The sequence below is a fragment of the Gasterosteus aculeatus genome, chromosome 20 (assembly GCF_964276395.1).
Source record: "Gasterosteus aculeatus chromosome 20, fGasAcu3.hap1.1, whole genome shotgun sequence".
In the NCBI taxonomy this organism is placed as follows: domain Eukaryota; kingdom Metazoa; phylum Chordata; class Actinopteri; order Perciformes; family Gasterosteidae; genus Gasterosteus; species Gasterosteus aculeatus.
The window spans coordinates 13533468-13551967 of NC_135707.1; the positions used below are offsets into that span (position 1 = coordinate 13533468).

The following is an 18500-nucleotide window of genomic DNA, read 5'->3' on the forward strand; positions in this document are numbered from 1 at the left end:
TTTCAAAGCAGGGTGGAAATGATAAACCTCCACACCTAATGTGACACCTCTTTGATTCTTTCTTCCTCCTGCTCTAAGTTTATACACTCACATTATGCTCATCATTTGCATGGTAAATGCGATGTTACATTTAAATTTGAACTCTTCTCCTTTCTCTCCCATGCAGGGACCTTTCACCAATGAAAGCAAAAACAAGAAGAAATTGTTTGTCTGCGGTAAAACAAGAAGGTCAGTGAGTCTCTTGTTGGCTCCTGAAAACCTGATGAGAGAAGGATCAATACAAAGAAGAATGCCAAGCTGTAGATATATTCAATATGTATTAGAAATAAATAGAGTGAGGAAAGCACCCCAAAGTTTTCAGAAAATTGAAGGTAGGACTAATCAAATGATCTTTGGATCTCTGGACCCCCAAATAATGTGGCATTTTTATAATAATAATAAAAATATATATACATACATACGTGTGATGCAATTAATGCAAACTATTGTTTCTCTTGTGTAATTTATAACTCGAACATGCTACATATGTGTGTGCGTTATATGCAAACATGCCACTCACCTCTGGGCTAAGCCCCCCTTTCTTTGAATCCTAGAAACACCCCTGGGGCAGGGGCTGCCCTTTGTGTTTGGGTATATGTGTGTGCCCAAATGTAAAGTACGTGTTGGTGTTAGCGCATGTGCAGGTGACAAATGCTGTAAATACACCGTGAGCTGAATCAGAGTCTCCAGTCAACCTGAATACAAAAGACCAAAACCTTTTGGATTTGCGGTGATTCATTTGCATCAAACCCAAAATTGGTTCACTAACCATACATATTCTAAGATCTGGGTTATACCAAATGATAGCCAGAAAAAAGGAATTAGATTAGGCTCTACAGGCCGTAGAATGTTGTGGAACACAAATGAGATCATCAACACAGCCATCTTTATTTAATTCAACATACCATTTTATGAAATTTCTGCTTGTACAAGTTCTGGAAGCGTGTGCAGGATGTTGGGAAGGATGGCCAATTCTGCTTCATTGTTAATAAGACTGTATCATATGAACCTCCTCTGAACGATGCACAAAAAATGGATAAATCCCACTGCGCATTTGCCCCGCCCACACGCTGAGATCAGCCAATCCCTGCTCTCCGTTTGGAGCCGACACGCTCTCTGTTGGACAAGTCTGACAAACCGTTTGTCCGCCACAACGGAAAAGTAAGATGAGATGTTCAATTTTAACCATAGCAATGTGCCTTCAGGTGTCTTCTACGTTTCTATACAATAGTTTTTGTGTATAGCGTCCAAAAGCATATTTCCTGTAGAAAAAAGGCGTCGCTAAGGTGTCACGGCTTGAAGCGAACGTTAATTAATCTAACGCTACTTGCTGCGCGAGGTCTCTTTGAGAGCGGCCTCGCGGCGGTCAACCTGTGCGTCAGCTAACTACAGGTAAGACGGTTTACAATTAAAACGATTACGCTTTAATGTAACTTATCTTAACCCAAAGGTGTGTGGGTTGTTGTGGAGGGATGGGCTTTAACACAGTTGACATGTTATGTTATCGCTATATAGGCGAATGATCCGTCTTAAGTGATGTTGAACGCTCGCTAACTCGTAAATTGCGAGGTTTAACTTCGTTGCTTATGTAACCAGGTTCGGTTTGTAGTTAAGAAGTTGGTTAAAAGCTGACGTAACCTGTAGTCCAATGAGTAACCGAATTTAGCAAGCTTCCCAGTTGCGCTAATTTAACAGAAGCCTTCGATAACTCTGTTGCAGTTGATATGAACTTTGTTGCTAACGTTACACGAAAACAGGAGGAACAACGAGATGCACCAACGCAACTTGTGCCCAAGAGAGGAGCCGTGTGCTGCTCGGAGGGTTTTTGGTAAGTTTATATCAGAATGCAATTTATTACGAAGTCTGTCCAGCCGCTGGTATTGCCTCTGGTGGCAAGACTAGCAACCACAACAGCTAACGCGCTAACGCGCTGACTGTGAGCTGTTCAGCTGGCCGCCGGTCCCCGTTTCCCAGTGACGTCAATCATTATCAGGAGGAAATGGATACAGTAGTTAAGGTTCAATGAGTGGAAAAATATTTTCAATGTAGAAGTGGAACGAACAACACAAAGTTAAAATGTCATGTAAAAGGTAAGAGAAAGGAGATGAAGGAGATTGTGGTGAGGATTAGGAAAGGGAGAAAGTGTGGTAGGAAAGGATGGTCATATTTCTTTTTTCTTCACCAGTAGTTGTAACCACTGGCACTCGCATTGTCTCCCGCTGTCATACTGACATTCAGCCTCCGTTTTAGAACAGTAATAAAATCTCCCAAATACATGCCCATACTAATTAAATCAGGTTAGACACCGCTTTAATGATCGCCATAGGGAAAGGTCTTTATAGAAGGCAAGAAAGGATTTTGATAAGAACAGAGACAATGGTGCGTATGAAAGATAAAACATATACAGCAGAATGCAGTGAGCTAACAATTCAATTGTTGTTTGGTCTAGGTTTTTACAGTTCTGAGAATTGGACATGTTTAACCTCTCTGCGAAAGTCTTGAAGTGCTACAAACGGGTGGAACGCAATGGATCATTACACTCCCGCTTCAGATTGCATTACAGATTGGATTCACAGCTCGTATCAGAACAGAAAATGGGAGCAGATTTTTGCATTTGGAAATCCTCTGATCATGATTTTTTGCTGCTGATAGATGGGAGAAAGGGATTATTTCTGATGTGTTTTTTCATAGTACAGGTGTACATGGCTCCAGTCCCTCTTTGTGTGGATCAGTTTCTTTTCAGGGACTCAACTGTAACATCAAATTAAGAATGATCTGGAAAAAGTTGATTTTTGGTAGAACTGATACGTTTAACGAGTTGCAAATGACACAGTTCATGTGATGCATTGACTATTTGCTTGGTTAGTATGTATGTGTGTTTTGGTACCTTATTGGAGTGGTCGCCTTAAATAGACTTTGAACCGTACTTAAGTCTGCACTTTAACCTCTGCACTCCAAATCGGTAGTTGATGTTAAGAGTGGGTTTAAGGAAATCTACTTTTGTCAACACGTGTCTCAGCGTGTCTCTGCTGAACCCTATTTCTGTGCTACAGCGTCACGTGTGCGTCAGCTAGAGTTCTTTCCTGCTCGGAGTCGCTCAGTTACAGAATAAGTTAACATTCAGTTATAAAATTCAATTTAGCTAGCAATCAAATCATTTCTTAAATACATTCTTTGTTGACTATTTTCCTCTACTCACTACTGCTCTGGATTTGTGGATACATTTTCTTTTATTTCCCTCCAGATTTATAAATTCATCATTCAATAAAAGGCGAAATTAGCCTGGCCATTACATACAAAATAGCTTTCTTGGAGGCATCCTAATTCTCACAAATAATTATGAAAAAACATTTTAAATTAATTTCTCAAAGTTTTGATCGCCGAACATAATGCACACTAAACCCACAGTCAATGATCTTGGTTTGTTTAAAGAAAAGTCTTTATTCACTTATTAGTGAATAAAGGCAGCTTGTAATGTCGCTGTTGCGGCTACAATTTGATTCAGGTTCTCTTTGCAATGCTTGAAAATGTTAACTCATCTTTTCACACATTTGTTACTGATAGATTTACTTCTTTTATTCAATTTATTTATTCAATGTTTAAAAAAAAAGATGAATCATTACAAACATGCCTTGTTTTGAAAATCACAGTTAGTCACAGTGACAAAGAAAATGTTTCTGAAGAATAGGTTATTGTTTTATAATTGCACTGTATTCCTCTGAATTGGAATCAAATAGCGAGGTGCCTTCAGTTCCCACCACTCAACTAGTGATAACTGTTTAACAATATTGTCTTTAAGACTATTCTTTCTGCTTGTATGGACAAAGTGAAGGGATGACATGCGGTTTGATGGTGGTGGTTATTTCAGTTCTTAAAATCCTCATCACCTCTGGGATTGAGCTCAATTTGTGTTTCATGAACATGTCCTTCCCTATATTTCTCTGCATACTACTACATAAAGAATACTGCCAGTATCAATGTCAGTGGTGTAATGTTTCCTATTTTCCTCTCTCTCTCTCTCTCTCACTTGCTGACTTCTCTCTGCTGCTGCACCTTCTTTATCTTCCTCCCCTCCCCCTTAGCCCTCTCACCCTCCCCTTTCCCTTCACTTCCCTCCCACTTCTCTCCCTCCCAGTAAAGAGCACTCCGTCTCTGAGCTTCCCTTCATTTCCCGCTCCAACATGTTGGCAGGAGGAGAGAGAGGAGGATGCTGCGCTCTACACTTGGCGCGTTCTTGCCACATCTCCGGCCGTCGCACGCTGCCTCTGACTCCGCCTCAGCTTTCAGTTGTCTTCGCCTGAGGGACTTGAGGCAGGAGGTGGAGGACGAACCAAAGGATAAGCTTGAGATCAGGAACCCTCATACCAGGGTCCCCAAAAGGAGCAACAATCGCAAGAGAGCTGAACAGAGCAACTGCTTCTCATTTGTGGTGGAAACTACTAATACCTCAGCAGTGACCGCCTCCTCTGGTTTCCCTCCCTCCTCTTCCCCCTGCTCGGCTCCAAGATCCATGTGGCAAGAGGCAATAAGGAGTAAGCAGTACCTCCTGGGCCGGGCCGGGGAGTCTGGGGAAGGGGATAAAGGAGGTGGAAGAGGTCACACGAAGAGGATTAGGTCCCCTGATTGGCTGTATGAGTCCTACTACTGTATGAGCCAGCAGCATCCTCTGATTGTGTTTCTGCTGCTCATAGTGATGGGAGCCTGTCTGGCTTTGCTGACTGTGTTCTTTGCTTCAGGACTGGTAAGTTGCTCTTTTACTCAACGACACACAGATGCATTCAGTCAAACAAGCAGTACAAAAGAAGGCATGCACATGTGGAGCATACGCACACACGTTGTACATTTTCCATAAGCAAGTAGCTTCCAATTATACGCGTGCAGAAACAATATCTACTGGTGTGAAGCAAAATAAACGAGCTCTCTCAAAGACTTAAACACACATACAAACATTCTTGTGCAACACCTACAGTATATGCGCTGACACTCGCAGCATGCGGTCCTCATCGTGGCACTAATGTGAAGAGAAGGGTGAGATCAAAGTGAGGGGGAATGGGGGGGCTTAGTTATTGTCGGAGCTCGTCGTTGACTGAACTACAGACAAACTATCTGTTTGTGCATTAAAAAAATAAATGTATGGCCTAATGATATATTTACACAATCCATCTAATGATGGATTTTAGAAGATTAACTTTGCATACATCACGTTTGCCTCATCATTAGAGTGTGCTATTAGTAATTAGTCTAAAATGCACTGAAAAAGGCAGAGAGAGCACTGACGCACACAAATCCCAAAACACCCCTGAACTGAAATAGAATTCAAAGTTTTGGTTGATTTTATTCACAAATAAAATCCATTACCTAAGAGATTTTCTGATAGTCGATCACATTTTCATAACCGCCTTCACACTACCGCCATAGGGATTATCAGAATTTTTACTTGTTCCCTTAACTACAATTGGAATGTGTGCCAATGAATGACCTAATTGATCATTTTTCTCATTCTGGTAGGGAGCCTTTTGTGTTAAAGCTGTGGTGAAATGTGACAGTAAAAGCAGCGCATGGCTGGAATATTAATCTGGATTTGGAAACAATGGTGCTCCAGAATGGCAAAGAAAGTCTTTGAAATCCCTGTCTTTAAAGTAAACTGCCTAAAATCTGACATTACCAATATATTCTGCTATGTTTTTGGCTCAGAAAAAAGGAGCATCTGAGTAAAAGCCTTTTCTTGTCAGGCCACTGCTCATTCTATCGTCATAGATCCTCTTTATGTGCATGGCTTTTCCTACTCCTGTTTTTTTTTTTTTTTTTCTCCGTCATCCCCCTTTCACTACAGTCTCGTGTCTCTGTCATCTCCCACCTCCCGATAGTTCTGTCTCTTTTAATTGTATTCTATCATCCCTCCATTCTGCTTGCTGGCTGACCTAAATCCTGTGCTGTTTTGGAGCACTGCTCTGGGCGAGACAAACTCTCTGTGGCTTTCTGCAGCCACACACATCCTCTGCTGTCCCAGTGCATTGACTGAAAGAGACAGAGTGAAGGTGGGGGTGGGGGAGAGATGGAGATGGAGAGGGAGAGGAAGAGGACAACTGCAAATAGCAGTGTGAGATGGATTGACATAAGACTGTTTTGATTGTTCTAAAAACAATGATGGCATGAGTAAGAATTTGCTTAAAAACAACATATTAACATATTCTGTTTTCAAATAACAGAATATGATTTAATGTCTACAAAATTGATACATTAACAATTTTCCAAACACTATACACATGTCATTTGCATGAAAATACAATATAAGTGTGTGAGTCGAAACAAAGCTGTATTTATGGATGGGCACAAAATGTTTCCTAGTGGAAAAGCAATGATTCGATGAAAACAGATTGGCAGAGCGAGGTCTTACAAACAGCTATTCTCCTACATCCACCTTGATGAAACTCCTGAAATTTTTATTAGAACTTTCAAATCTAAGTGTATTTCAGAAAGGCAGCAGCAAATCCATTATGGATGTGGCTTCAACCTGACTACCGGTTAACGCCAGTTTTTCTTTTTTTTGTTGTTTATTTGTATTTGCTGTTTCTCGGGGTGATTCATATTTCTGCTTTGGTTGTTTGTATTTTCAGGACAAAGGGGGGCATTTTTATTTATTTATTTATTTATTTTTTTTTACAACAAACCGTCTTCTAAATGTTCTTTTGTTTTTTCCCTTTTCAAGCAACCACAGTTTACTCGTTAATTATTCTTCCTTTCTTTGCTTAGTAAGTCTCTCTCCCTCTGTTGAATTGAGTGTCTACGTTTCATTTTGTCCTTTTCAGAACGTTGAGGACCACGTGGCCTTTGTAATCACTGTGCCCACAGCGCTGGCCATCTTCCTGGCTGTTTTTGTACTTGTCTGCATTGAGTCCATCTTCAAGAAGCTTCTACGTGTTTTCTCCCTGGTCATCTGGGCCTGCTTGGTTACCATGGGTTACCTCTTCATGTTTTCTGGCGGTATTATCTGTCCGTGGGATCAGGTAAGACAGACACGTCATTTAATCTAATGTATCCATATTGAATTATTTTTTTGTAGAGTAACATGTGCATTGCTCCTAAAATCTGTGATTGGTCGCACCCGTTTGCCTAACATTTAGTGTGTGGGGGGGTGAAATAGTGTTGTACTCCTCTAGGAAACATTTCAGCTTTTTAAAAACATACCAGTGATTGAAAATGAATGCAACCAGTGGTTGACCACGCGCTGGTTATATAAACATTATGCTGCGTGAAACGTGTGGTTCTCTTTCATAATATCCGTTGCAGATCTTATGCAAAAAATCAAATAACACAATTCTAGCCACAATTGGCTGGACAAAGAGAACCCTCATATATATATATATATATATATATATATATATATATATATATATATACATACACACACGTATTAGGCCATTCATCGCTCAAAACCTTTTATTTTTTACTTTCTATTTTATACGCTGTCGATCTTTTGTGAGAAAAGCTAAACTGTCCACGCACAACTCTGTCAGCAGGCACTGTAGTTCAAGATCCTTAGCAATACTCTTCTATGCCAACTTTGGTGTAAGGTTGTGATACTGTTGTCTTGGGAAGCATCAATACTTTAGACAATGAAAGGTATAAATAATATACATGATGATTTAGATAACATTAGCAATACTGTCCTCTTGAAGCAATACCTTGCTGTCTCTTGTTGATGAGACCGCAAACAATGTTGACGTGTGATATAGTTGGATGACTTTGAGCTGCTATGATTACAAAGCATAGGATTCCATCCTTTCTAACGCTCTGGGCGGTGACCTTTTCCTTTTCCATTGTCTATCCTGGATCGTGACGTGCAGGATTTGTAAACTCAAGTCCAGGTGGCCCCACCGCCCTAGAGGTCCCAAATATCCATTGATAAAAAGCCAAATCCCCATTCAAGATCTTAAAACGCACCGCCACTGCCTTGCGCTGCCAAGACAGCGAGAAGATGTGGACCGGCCTAGAAGCTTTTCCTTTTGTGGTGGAGCGGGCCCATTCTGACCCATTGTCCCACAGCGCGTACGACTCTGACCTGTTCCACTCAGAGTGCAGAACCTGTTGACACAAATGTCGCTGTGGCTGTAGCTGTCGTTCTATATGAGCGTGAGGATTCAAAGCGGTTCAAGAGGAGATCCCACGTAGCTTGGGAAGAGATCAGCCGTTTGAACAGATAGATGTACTCCAGGTTTTCACGTTTCTTGCGTTTGGACGGAGGAGGAGTGATTGATTTGGTCTGGGTTAGGATTTTTTTAACTTCTTAATAACAAAGAGAAAGCCTACTCAATCAGGTGATCAAGATTGCAGAATGATCCCAGCAGCCAAGGAGTCCTCAACGTACTTCTCATAGCCTTAATCTCAGAGGAAGAAAGGAAAAAGAGTAGTGGGGAGAAGCCGACTACGAGGTTAATGGATGTGTGATCCTGCAGAAGAGACAGCCATCTAGAGCTGTGGCTTGGACATGTTTAAGTAGACTGATTTGTGCACGTGTCTAATTTGAGCGAGTGAAAATATATCTTCAGCCGACATTCACAAAAAATATGTAATTGGTAAATCTCTAATCCCCTTTATCATAGCTGAACCCTGATAATGGACAAAAACGTTTTTGCTGCTCGCAGTCATTGCTGTGACCGGCTCTTCTGCTACCATATGATCACATTGTGTTGATGTATGGTAGCTAATTTGACAATTGATGCTCTTTGTCTGTGTTTTTTGTTTATGAACTGCATCCTTTGCTGCATTTCCTTTTAATAAAAAAAGGAATATAACTGATGGTAGATGGAGGAGAACTGTATGTCAAAGGCCATGAATGTTGTGACGCCAATGACGCACCGCAGAACGAAGTCATCAGTTACCCATTCTTTATTATTGAATATACAGAATTTGTATTACATATTACTGTTTGAGTCAAAAGACTCGTATGTCAGAGTAATGCTGGGGGTCGGGTAGTTTGAAGGAAGCCGGGGCCTGTGAACAGGAGTAACACTGCTATATGCTGTAGCAACATTACATCTTCAGTTAAATGTGGCGAGACCAACAAAGGGCAGCATTTGGATTACTACAGCCATATGCGTCCTGCAACATAAGTCATTGAAAGCAGCACAGTACATTGGTTCTTCATTGATGGAAAGCTGTACTTATTCAACAGCCCTAGACCAGACAGATGTCTAGTTTGGCCTTATCTTTTACAAATGGGTAGATAAATATGCACAGATTCACACCCCAAACCAATTTATTCCTTTCATGTGCTTATTAGAAATGTCAGGCCATTATGTAAATACTGCTCCTTGACTGTTGAATGGTATGCTCTTATCTCGAGCAACATGATTGTTGACTGGCATTGCTCTCTGTTTAAGGGGCTTGCTGCCATATTCTTTTTATTTCATTTATTTTTCCGCGACAATGCACACCAATCAACAGTGGCACTCTAAGTGAACAAGAGTTAGCCAGAGAGGCTAATTTCCATCTTCTGTCACCGGGCAGATATTTAAGGCTGCCTAAAGTAACAATCTCCAAAGGAAACAAAATTAAAATGTACAAACGGACGACAACAACGTATAGATAACCTGTGCTCTTGCTCTTTAATTACGTACACCTTGCTTGTAAAAGGTTGGATCCTTTTTGGCCTTGAGAACTGCCACATTGACATGACGGCATCACGCAGTTCCTGCAGATTTGTCGGCTGCACGTCTATGATGCGAATCCCCCCGGTCCACCGCGTCCCAAAGGTGCTCTATTGGATTGAGGTGGGGTGACTGTGGAGAACATTGGAGTGCAGTAAACTCATTGTCATGTTCAAGACACCAGATGATGTGAGCTTTGTGACCAGGTGCATTATCCTGCTGGAAGTAGCCATCAGGAAATAACACCGTGGTGATAAAGGGATGAACGTGGTCAGCGACAATACTCGGGTAGGCTGCAGCATTTAAATGATGCTCAATTGGTACTAAGGGGCCCAAAGTGTGCCAAGAAAATATCTGTCACACCATTAAACCAGCAGCAGCCTGAACCGTTGATACATGGCAGGATGGATCCATGCTTTAATGTTGCTTATGCCGAATTCTGACCCGACCATCTGAATGTCGCAGCTGAAATCAAGACTCAGACCAGGGAACGTTTTTCCAATCTTCTGTTGTCCCAGTTTGGTAAGCCTGTGCGACTTGTACTCTGTTTCCTGTTCTCAGCTGACAGGAGTAGCTTATTTGAGTTGCCTTTCTATCATCTCAAACCAGTCTGCCCATTCTCCTCTGATCGCTCGCATCAACAAGGCACTTTTGTCCACAGAACTGCCGCTCACTGGATATTTTATTATTTTTTTTGCTCCATTCTCTGTAAACCCTAAAGATGGTTAGCCAAAATACATATTTTGAGATTTGTGTTGTCAAAAAAACCCACCATAACTTCATTAATGAATAAATTCTGATGTTCACATTTAGTAGAACAATCCATCAACTAATTTAGAAAATAATCTAATATATTGAAACCGTTTTATAGTTGCAACCCTGCACTCGTATCGTATGCTTTGCTTTTCATGGACCATTATTTTAAGCTCAGTATGTTTAATTTAGCATACAGTGCATGAGTAAAAAAATTTTGTTTTTCAATTTTGTTTTTACTATTATTTGTTATAATAATAATAATAACCAAGTTTGAATGTGTGGTCACCCCAATGCTGCTGTGCAGTTATAAAGTGGATGTCTGTTCCAGAAATAGAACTAAAGGAGGCGTAGAAAAACGAGTTACATCATTAAATGCTGTGTGTGCTGTAGAGAAGAGGTCGTGAGAAGTAGGGGAATGAAAATGTGATTAAAGTGAGGGGCTCATGTTCTCCCACTGCCTCACCTGTCATGTATGGCTCATTTAGGATGATGGCTTTTATTCCATGTCATCCAAACGGTGACACTGCTGCTAGTCAGTCAGTGGAAGTTGCTTTGACATAGCTTATGTCAAAACAAATATTTGCTTATTTTAAAACAGTTTTGAGTAGAAAGAGGGTGGCAGTGGAAGATACAAAGGCAACGATAATGAAGAATATTACCATTTTGTCAGTTGTGTCCTCTGCCACGAAGCTCTGTTTGCAGACGATGGCAAGATGTGCTTATCTGTGTGGTCCAGCCTCTGTCTGGACCCTGCATTATCTCCTCCGCTCCCTTCTTTCTGTGTCTCTCGATCCCTCCCGGTCTGTCACATGCGCTCCTTTGTGAGTATACAGACGGCCTCATTAGGCTTTAGGAGAGATGAGGAGCTGAAGGAAGAAGCCTGCCCGTATGGAATCGTAAAGAGGAGGGTAGATGGCGAAAGTAGGACAGGAAATACTGACGGAGAAGACCGCCTACTAGATGGGGGTAATACAAGAGAGGGAGACAGTGGAACAGACTATATTTTATTTCAACATCTTAATTTATCTCTGGGATGAGCGGCCTGACTTAAATTTCAAGCCAAGCATATTTGGTAGATTTGTTTGCTCTACAGTACTGCATTTTTAATTTCTCAACTTTGGTATAGCTAGAAAAAAGGTGTATATAAGTATATATCTTAGGGCTAAATGGCACCCATATATACCCACACTCCACATTGTAAATCGAGCCTAAACGAATCTGCCACAGGCTGTAGACTAAAAGCTTGATGTAATCTGACACCCCATCTCTATAATTTGTTGTATGAACGCTCCTCAGCATCATTATTGCGGCTTGGTTCATGGAGCAGAAGCAGAGTTGACTGAACCCTGATTGACCACAAAAAGGCTTTGTTCACTTAATTGTCTGGAGAGGATCCTTATGTGCTTCCCTTGACCATACAGAAGAAAGCGCCTCATTGTTTTACCAGGGTATAAATTATGCAGGGAAACTCAGCAGGTGTCTGTTATAGGTACAGTTTGATGATTCAGTGGCTGCACTGCCTTTCGGAGCATCCAGTTAGAAAAAGGCTTTATGGACTAGGCGAAATATGTTGCTGTGCTAGATGCCGTTTGTCAATTATGAGCTGTTTCTTATATTAGGTAAGTTAATACTTCTGTATTCCTCCTGTCATTGTGAATAAATATCACATTTCTTATTCATCCAAAGAACATATACAGTCCATGGCATTTTTCATCTGATTATGCCGCTGCATCATATTTGAAAAGAGATATATTGTTTTTAGGGAATGTCTACCTCCTAAGTCGAAGCATTTTACAAGGGTTGGGCAAACTGCCATAAATCTAATCCAATTGCCCTAACCGGAGCCTGCCCACAGGGGGAGAGGATGCGGCGAGCAGTTCCACGCCGCCTTGAAATGACAAGGTCTGCATGCTCTTAATCTCATGGCTGGCTTTGTTGCTTTCTCCACACTATCAATACATGCTTAATCATCCTCCTTTTTGTCAGATTGCTTTAAAAACTTTTTAACAAGACAACATAAGGACTGAAGAGGACTTTACCTGATTTGAGGCAGAGGGTAGGAGCATTAGTAGGAGCCTTTCAATTAGTTCCAGCTTGCTGCAATCTAGGCAAAGTACACAACCGTGTATCGTCCTGATGATCGGGCCATCAGAGTTATACAGCCACATGTGTGTTTGCATGTTCCGTGTGTTTCCATTCCCCTCTCATGTACCCAACTCTGCTGCTCACCACTTTTTTGTGTAATCACTTTTGAGTAGTTGCCGATACAGGGTACGGACGCAAGTACTTGATTATACCATTTAGGTCTATCAATGAGTTTGATGAGGTCTTTTTACCACAAATGTTTTCCTGTGGACAATAGTTATTTGCAATAGGGATATTCATGAATAGGGCGGCACGGTGGCGTGGTGGTTAGCACTGTTGCCTCACAGCAAGAAGGTCCTGGGTTCGACTCTGCCCAGTGGCCTTTCTGTGTGAAGTCTGTATGTTCTCCCCGTGTCTGCGTGGGTTCTCCCCCGGTACTCTGGCTTCCTCCCACAGTCCAAAGTCCAAAGACATGCTCTGGGGATCAGGTTAATTGGGGACTTTAAATTGCCCGTAGATGTGTGAATGTGAGTGTGAATGGTTGTATGTCCCCCCCCCGCGACCCTGTGTGCAGGATAAGCGGTTTGACAATGGATGGATGGATATTCATGAATAACTGTTTAACACGGTTAAACAATTAAAATAAATAAATATGTTAGCAGAACTCTAGGCTTCAATAACAAAAGCAGCTGATGTTGGACGCTTTGTTGAATGCCTTCAATAATCAGCTGGCTTTCTTGTGAGGGAGCCCATTTATTTTCCGGTGCGCTACCTTGTAAAGGTTTGTTCCATTTGTTGGTTTGTTTGTTGTGATTTCGCAATGGATTCTGAGAAGACCAGTGACTGCCCCACTGTAAAGCAGCTTGCTCAGTGTACTAAAGCCCAGCTCATGTCGATTGCAGAGCAATACCATCTTGATTTTGTTTCTTAGAAAAGCTTAAATTGAACAGGGAGTTTTGCCCTATGAATCTAGTCTGCCTAATGAGGAGCAGGACTTCTAGCTCTGCTGGTTTAACTGTTTGAAAGGGCGAACAGGTAACATTAGTCTCAAGAGCCTCAATCTGTACGTTTGCGAGAAATGGAATCACAATTTCGGATACGAGGGAATGAAGGCTATTGAAAAAGAAGAGGTGAAGAGGTTTTAGATGGTGAGGTTGACACAAGTACATGAGATAATGAAGGAGTTGAGGTCAAGATCTGAAGCTGTGCAAGCTACATTTTCCACACCTAGTCCTCGTTTTGTAGCTGGGAACATAGCTTCCTCATTTTAGTGGCAGGGAAGTAGAAAGGTACTCTTCCCACTTTGAGCGGGTTGCTACCACCTTAGCATAGCTTAAATAATTCTGGACAGTACTGTTGCAGAGTGTTCTGGGAGGGTCGAGCTCAGGAGGTCTCCACACTCGCACACAGACGGGTGAAGAGAAGGCGTGAACCCACCGTGTTCTGAAGTGTTTTTTCGTGACATTCGGCATCATTATGCAATTAGTGGCATGAAATGGTCTGAAAATTATAGTAATATTGTTTATTGCAGATTGCATGACCCCTTTGCACCATCCATGTTTTTGGATGATGTGGCTTAAAGCCCCATTGCGTGTTGTTTATTTTCAATCTGGCTTGGTTGTGTTCGCCATTTGTCGCCAGCTTCCTATAGGGGGAGTAGACCTGTTTTTAGGTAATGATTTAGCTGGAGGGAAGGTCTTTCCTGCTCCCTGTGGATTGACCAACAGGCTTTATAGTTGACAATTGCCAGAGTGTGAATCTGTGGTCTCTGTCTCTGGTCTTTCCTGCGTGTATTGTAACTCGTGCCCAGTCATAAAGATGCCCAGTCATAAAGATATAAAGATGTGGTGAATTTCTTAAATGGCTCCACCAATGTTGACAGTCTAGAGGTTGATTGTGATCCCTCTGTAACTTCTGAGTTTCCTAGATAAGCTGTCCCCTAACGCTGTTGGAAATGAGTTTACTGAAGTTAAATGGACCAGTCCTGGCGATGTGCCTACTGGCCCTGGTTTAAAAGGTGATGTTGCTGAGTATTGCTGCTCTTGTCATGTGTGTCAGATGGTGGGAAAGCCAAACAAGGTCATTCTCCCAGCTCCATTCATTCCTATAGCAGTAATGGAAGAGACATTTTTGAGATTCCTTCTTGATTGTGTTGGCCCATTGCCCAAGTCTAAATCTGGTCATCAGTATCTCTCTAGACTTTGTGTGCTGCAACTCAATAGGCAATCCCACTACGTTCTCTCAAAGCCAGGTTAGTAGAGAAGGAATTGGTTCAATTCTGTACCACTCCTGGCTTGCCAAAGATTCAAACGGACCAAGGGAGTAACTTTATGTCCAAAGTGTTTGCTCAGGTGTTACAAGTGTTGGCTGTGAAATGTCAGATCTGCAAATGTCCTAACAATTAGTACCGTTTGAAGTACGGGTGCTTTTTTTATGAGTTGCGCCAATTTCTCAGCATACTACCATATTATTCATTTGGTCAAAATGTTAACCTAAAGAACACAGATAAAGAATTGTCTTCAAGCTATCATATGGTCTTTTGATATTTGCTTTTATTTACATATTACATATTAACTAATTGTAGAACGGTGATAGTCACCAAAGCTTAAACAAGCTCCTTTCCTCTTTATATCTCTGATCATAGATGTCGTGGCATATAAATAAAAGTTAACATTAGCTGGTTGGTGGTGATCAGACTGGGCCCATGCTCTTTCTCACCCGCTCTGCTCCGCTTTCTCCTGCAGGTGTTTCTAAGTGTGTCTCTCTCTTCACAGGTGTCATTCTTTCTGTTCATTGTCTTTGTGGTTTATACCATGCTGCCGTTCTCCATGCGGGACGCCATCATCGCCAGTGTCCTGACCTCCGCCTCTCACACAATCGTGTTGAGCGTCTGCCTGTCCACCACAGCTGATCACGTGGAACCAGTAGTCTGGCAGGTAAGGCGATCAAGCATAGGTGTAGGTTAACAGAGCACAAAGTAAACACCACTGTGAGCTTGAACTTAATTTATCAATCATTATTTAGTGACTTGAATAATGTATAATTAGTTGTCAGTACGGAATTATAAACTTTCTTGGTCAGATTTAGAAAGGATTAATATTACTTTGTCTGTATGATAAATATGTACTGTAGCTGGAGCCAGCAGCCGCTTGGCTTGGTATAAGAACTGATAACCGTAACAAAGTAACAAGCCTAGCTCTTAACAGTTTGCCGTTTTTATGAGGAGCCTATAAACAATTATGTGCTAGGACCAGTTACTTCCTGGAGTTGGTAACCGGACGAGCCCATAACACAAGTTGTTTTTGTGGATTCACACATTTAGTGGACCTCTCGAGTCATATACTAGTATTTGTATTCAGCATCATCATCTAACTAATTAAATGCTTACGGTAAGTATTGTAATGGTGACAAAATGTATGAGAAAAATCATCATGCTTAATATAAAAAAAATTTTTATCTGATTTTTATCTGTCCCTTGAGTTCGGACATGGAATTTCCATTCAGTCATTGGCAAAAAGCGTTAAAGCCAAAGAACATCATGGGCATTTTGAGATTTGTTGCGTATGTACAGTAATTGATAGTGAACAATAAAGTGTAAATCCTCTTGTAGTGAGTGAAAATCTAACCCTCTTAAATGAGGTAATAAGGATCACCTGTATGAATATAAAAGTAGCATAGCAACGTTCTATGATTATCTTCATTGTATGATCATTTTTTGCTCTTGAGAATTATTTAAGTTATTTTGATCAAATTTAGTTTTCGGGATAATACAAACATGTCTGATTTATTTCTGTCACCAAGAGGCAAATTAAAACTGGACTTTCATTCATGTTGATAAGAATAGCCATAACAGCCACTCATCTCAGAGTCACTGAAAGTTCAAAATCCTCCAGTGACAATGCTCAACTAACCTCAGTTATCTGCTGTCGGGTACCAGTGATGTACTGCTGATTCTCGCAGCTGACCTTTGGAGATTGCTTAGATTACTGTCAGTCTTGTCTTCCAGATGTCGACTAAAAGAGTAGAACCATCTCCACCCCACCAGCCACATATGAGAAGTACCAACATGACATGAAAATGTCCACATGGTTATTTACAGTGTGATAATTAAACATTGCATACAATGTATGTACCACTGAAAAAAAAAACCCTTTTTATGAAGCAGCTTACAGAAGCCTGATTCTCACTGATTGTTCCGGATGTCATTCATTCGTTGTACCAGTCCAAACTCTGTGCTCTGCACACTATTGTATGGCATAAAGTTCATGTCGTTTTGTTGCACTAATGAACGAAGCCAGGCTTTGAAATATCATGTTTTTTTCAATTTGAAGAAAATAACTTTCAGTGTTTGCAAATGAGAGACGACTCATTAAATTCAGTGGACAGCAAAAGGGACGTCTGGCCTAAATACATTAATAAAAGGAGAACATGAACGCAACCAGCGTTCATGTTCTCAGGCTTCACAGAAACATGCTTCTGCCCTTTCATTTGCATTTTTCCAATATAATCGACGAGTAATGTAATGGAGAGACGGGCACATTCAGTGTTTAATACATGTTTATTTTTTTAAATATCCCTACTGGGAAAAAATAATCCAATTTCATGTTTCAATTCAATTTCATTGTTGTTCTCTCTCTCTCTCTCTCTCTCCCTCTCTCCTATATATATATCTATATATATATATATATATTAGATATATATATAGATATAAAAAAAAAGACCAGTAATATCCCCCATTTGAAATATAACAAACTTGGTAGTTTGTTATATTTCAAATGGGGGATATTACTGGTCTTTTTTTTTTTTTTTTGTAAAACACTGAACTGAGGTTATGAGTAATCATTGTTCTGTTGTTAAAGATGGAACAACAGTACTCAAATTCACTGTTGGCAAAAGAAAACCGTATGCTTACTCTGGTACTGTGGGTGGAATTGGATGACACATTTTACAGCTCATCAGCGGTAGGTCCTCATAACGACTACACATATGTCGTGTAATTAATATAATAGACTCATATAAAGTCTTTAACAGTTATAGAGTGAAATACGAGATTCACTGTTTTTTTTACAAACACAAATCTTAAAACAACGGTGGTTGTTAATCTGTTGGACAGATTTCTGTGATGAGAGAGATGGGGGCGGCGTGGGAGATTGCATATTTCCATTGGTCAATATGAGGAGAAAGTCAGTATGCTGGATATAAAGACAGATTGCAAGTGACAGGGAAATTGTTAAGAATCAGACTGATAGCGAAACCACAGAAAATGTGACCGTCAGTGAAAGACAGCGCTGGATCTACAGAAATTGTACACAGTTTGTGTATTATCCAATGGGGGAGAACCATTACATTATATTGAGCTCAAGGATATTTGGATAGTTTGTCTAATGGCCTGTGTAGTGCTGCCATGGGAATGCATGCAATGATGTGAATGAAAGTAAAGTGCTGGTTTTAAGTAAAAATAAACACAACAGGGTTCACTTCTCACAAATCACAATTTGCACTCCGCGTATAGTGAAGAGCTCTGTTTGGAGAAACATTTATCTGTATGAGTCATATTTAATACAAACTTCTTGTTTTATGTACAGGATTCTGAATGAAAAATTAGGTATTTGCCTTTGGATGTCAGGTCTTTTTATTTATCCGTTCCTTCTAAAACACTGAAACTAGTGGGGGGAAAACAAAAAAGGTTTGCTTGCGGGTGATGTTGGAGAAAATAAATTGGCAAAATCAAAGGACCAATCTCCTGGTGTAAACGTTTTATCTTGGACTCATTAGGCTGAGCTGTACTGTGACTCGTCTGAAGGAGGGTGCACATAAAACTGTCAGCAAGGTTTAAGAGCATAATTGTATTTAATGTAGTTGTGTATGTTCTGTGTTTAAACATACTCACATTGGTTAGCATGTTATGGCAGTTTTGAATTTCAATTAAGCCAAAACTAAATGTCACTTTTTTTATTGACTAGATTTTTC

General features: G+C 40.7%; 1 protein-coding gene across 1 annotated transcript in view; it reads left to right on the top strand.

Moving 5' to 3' along the window:
* The first annotated feature begins 1066 nt into the window (after window positions 1-1066).
* Window positions 1067-18500, top strand: part of adcy2a (adenylate cyclase 2a) — a 40192-nt gene continuing 22758 nt past the window's right edge. Inside the window, exons 1-4 of the mRNA XM_078094087.1 lie at window positions 1067-1431; window positions 4122-4780; window positions 6849-7046; window positions 15305-15466. Coding sequence (XP_077950213.1) covers window positions 4247-4780; window positions 6849-7046; window positions 15305-15466 — 894 coding nt within the window. The 5' untranslated portion in view covers window positions 1067-1431; window positions 4122-4246. The remainder of the gene's footprint in view (window positions 1432-4121; window positions 4781-6848; window positions 7047-15304; window positions 15467-18500) is intronic.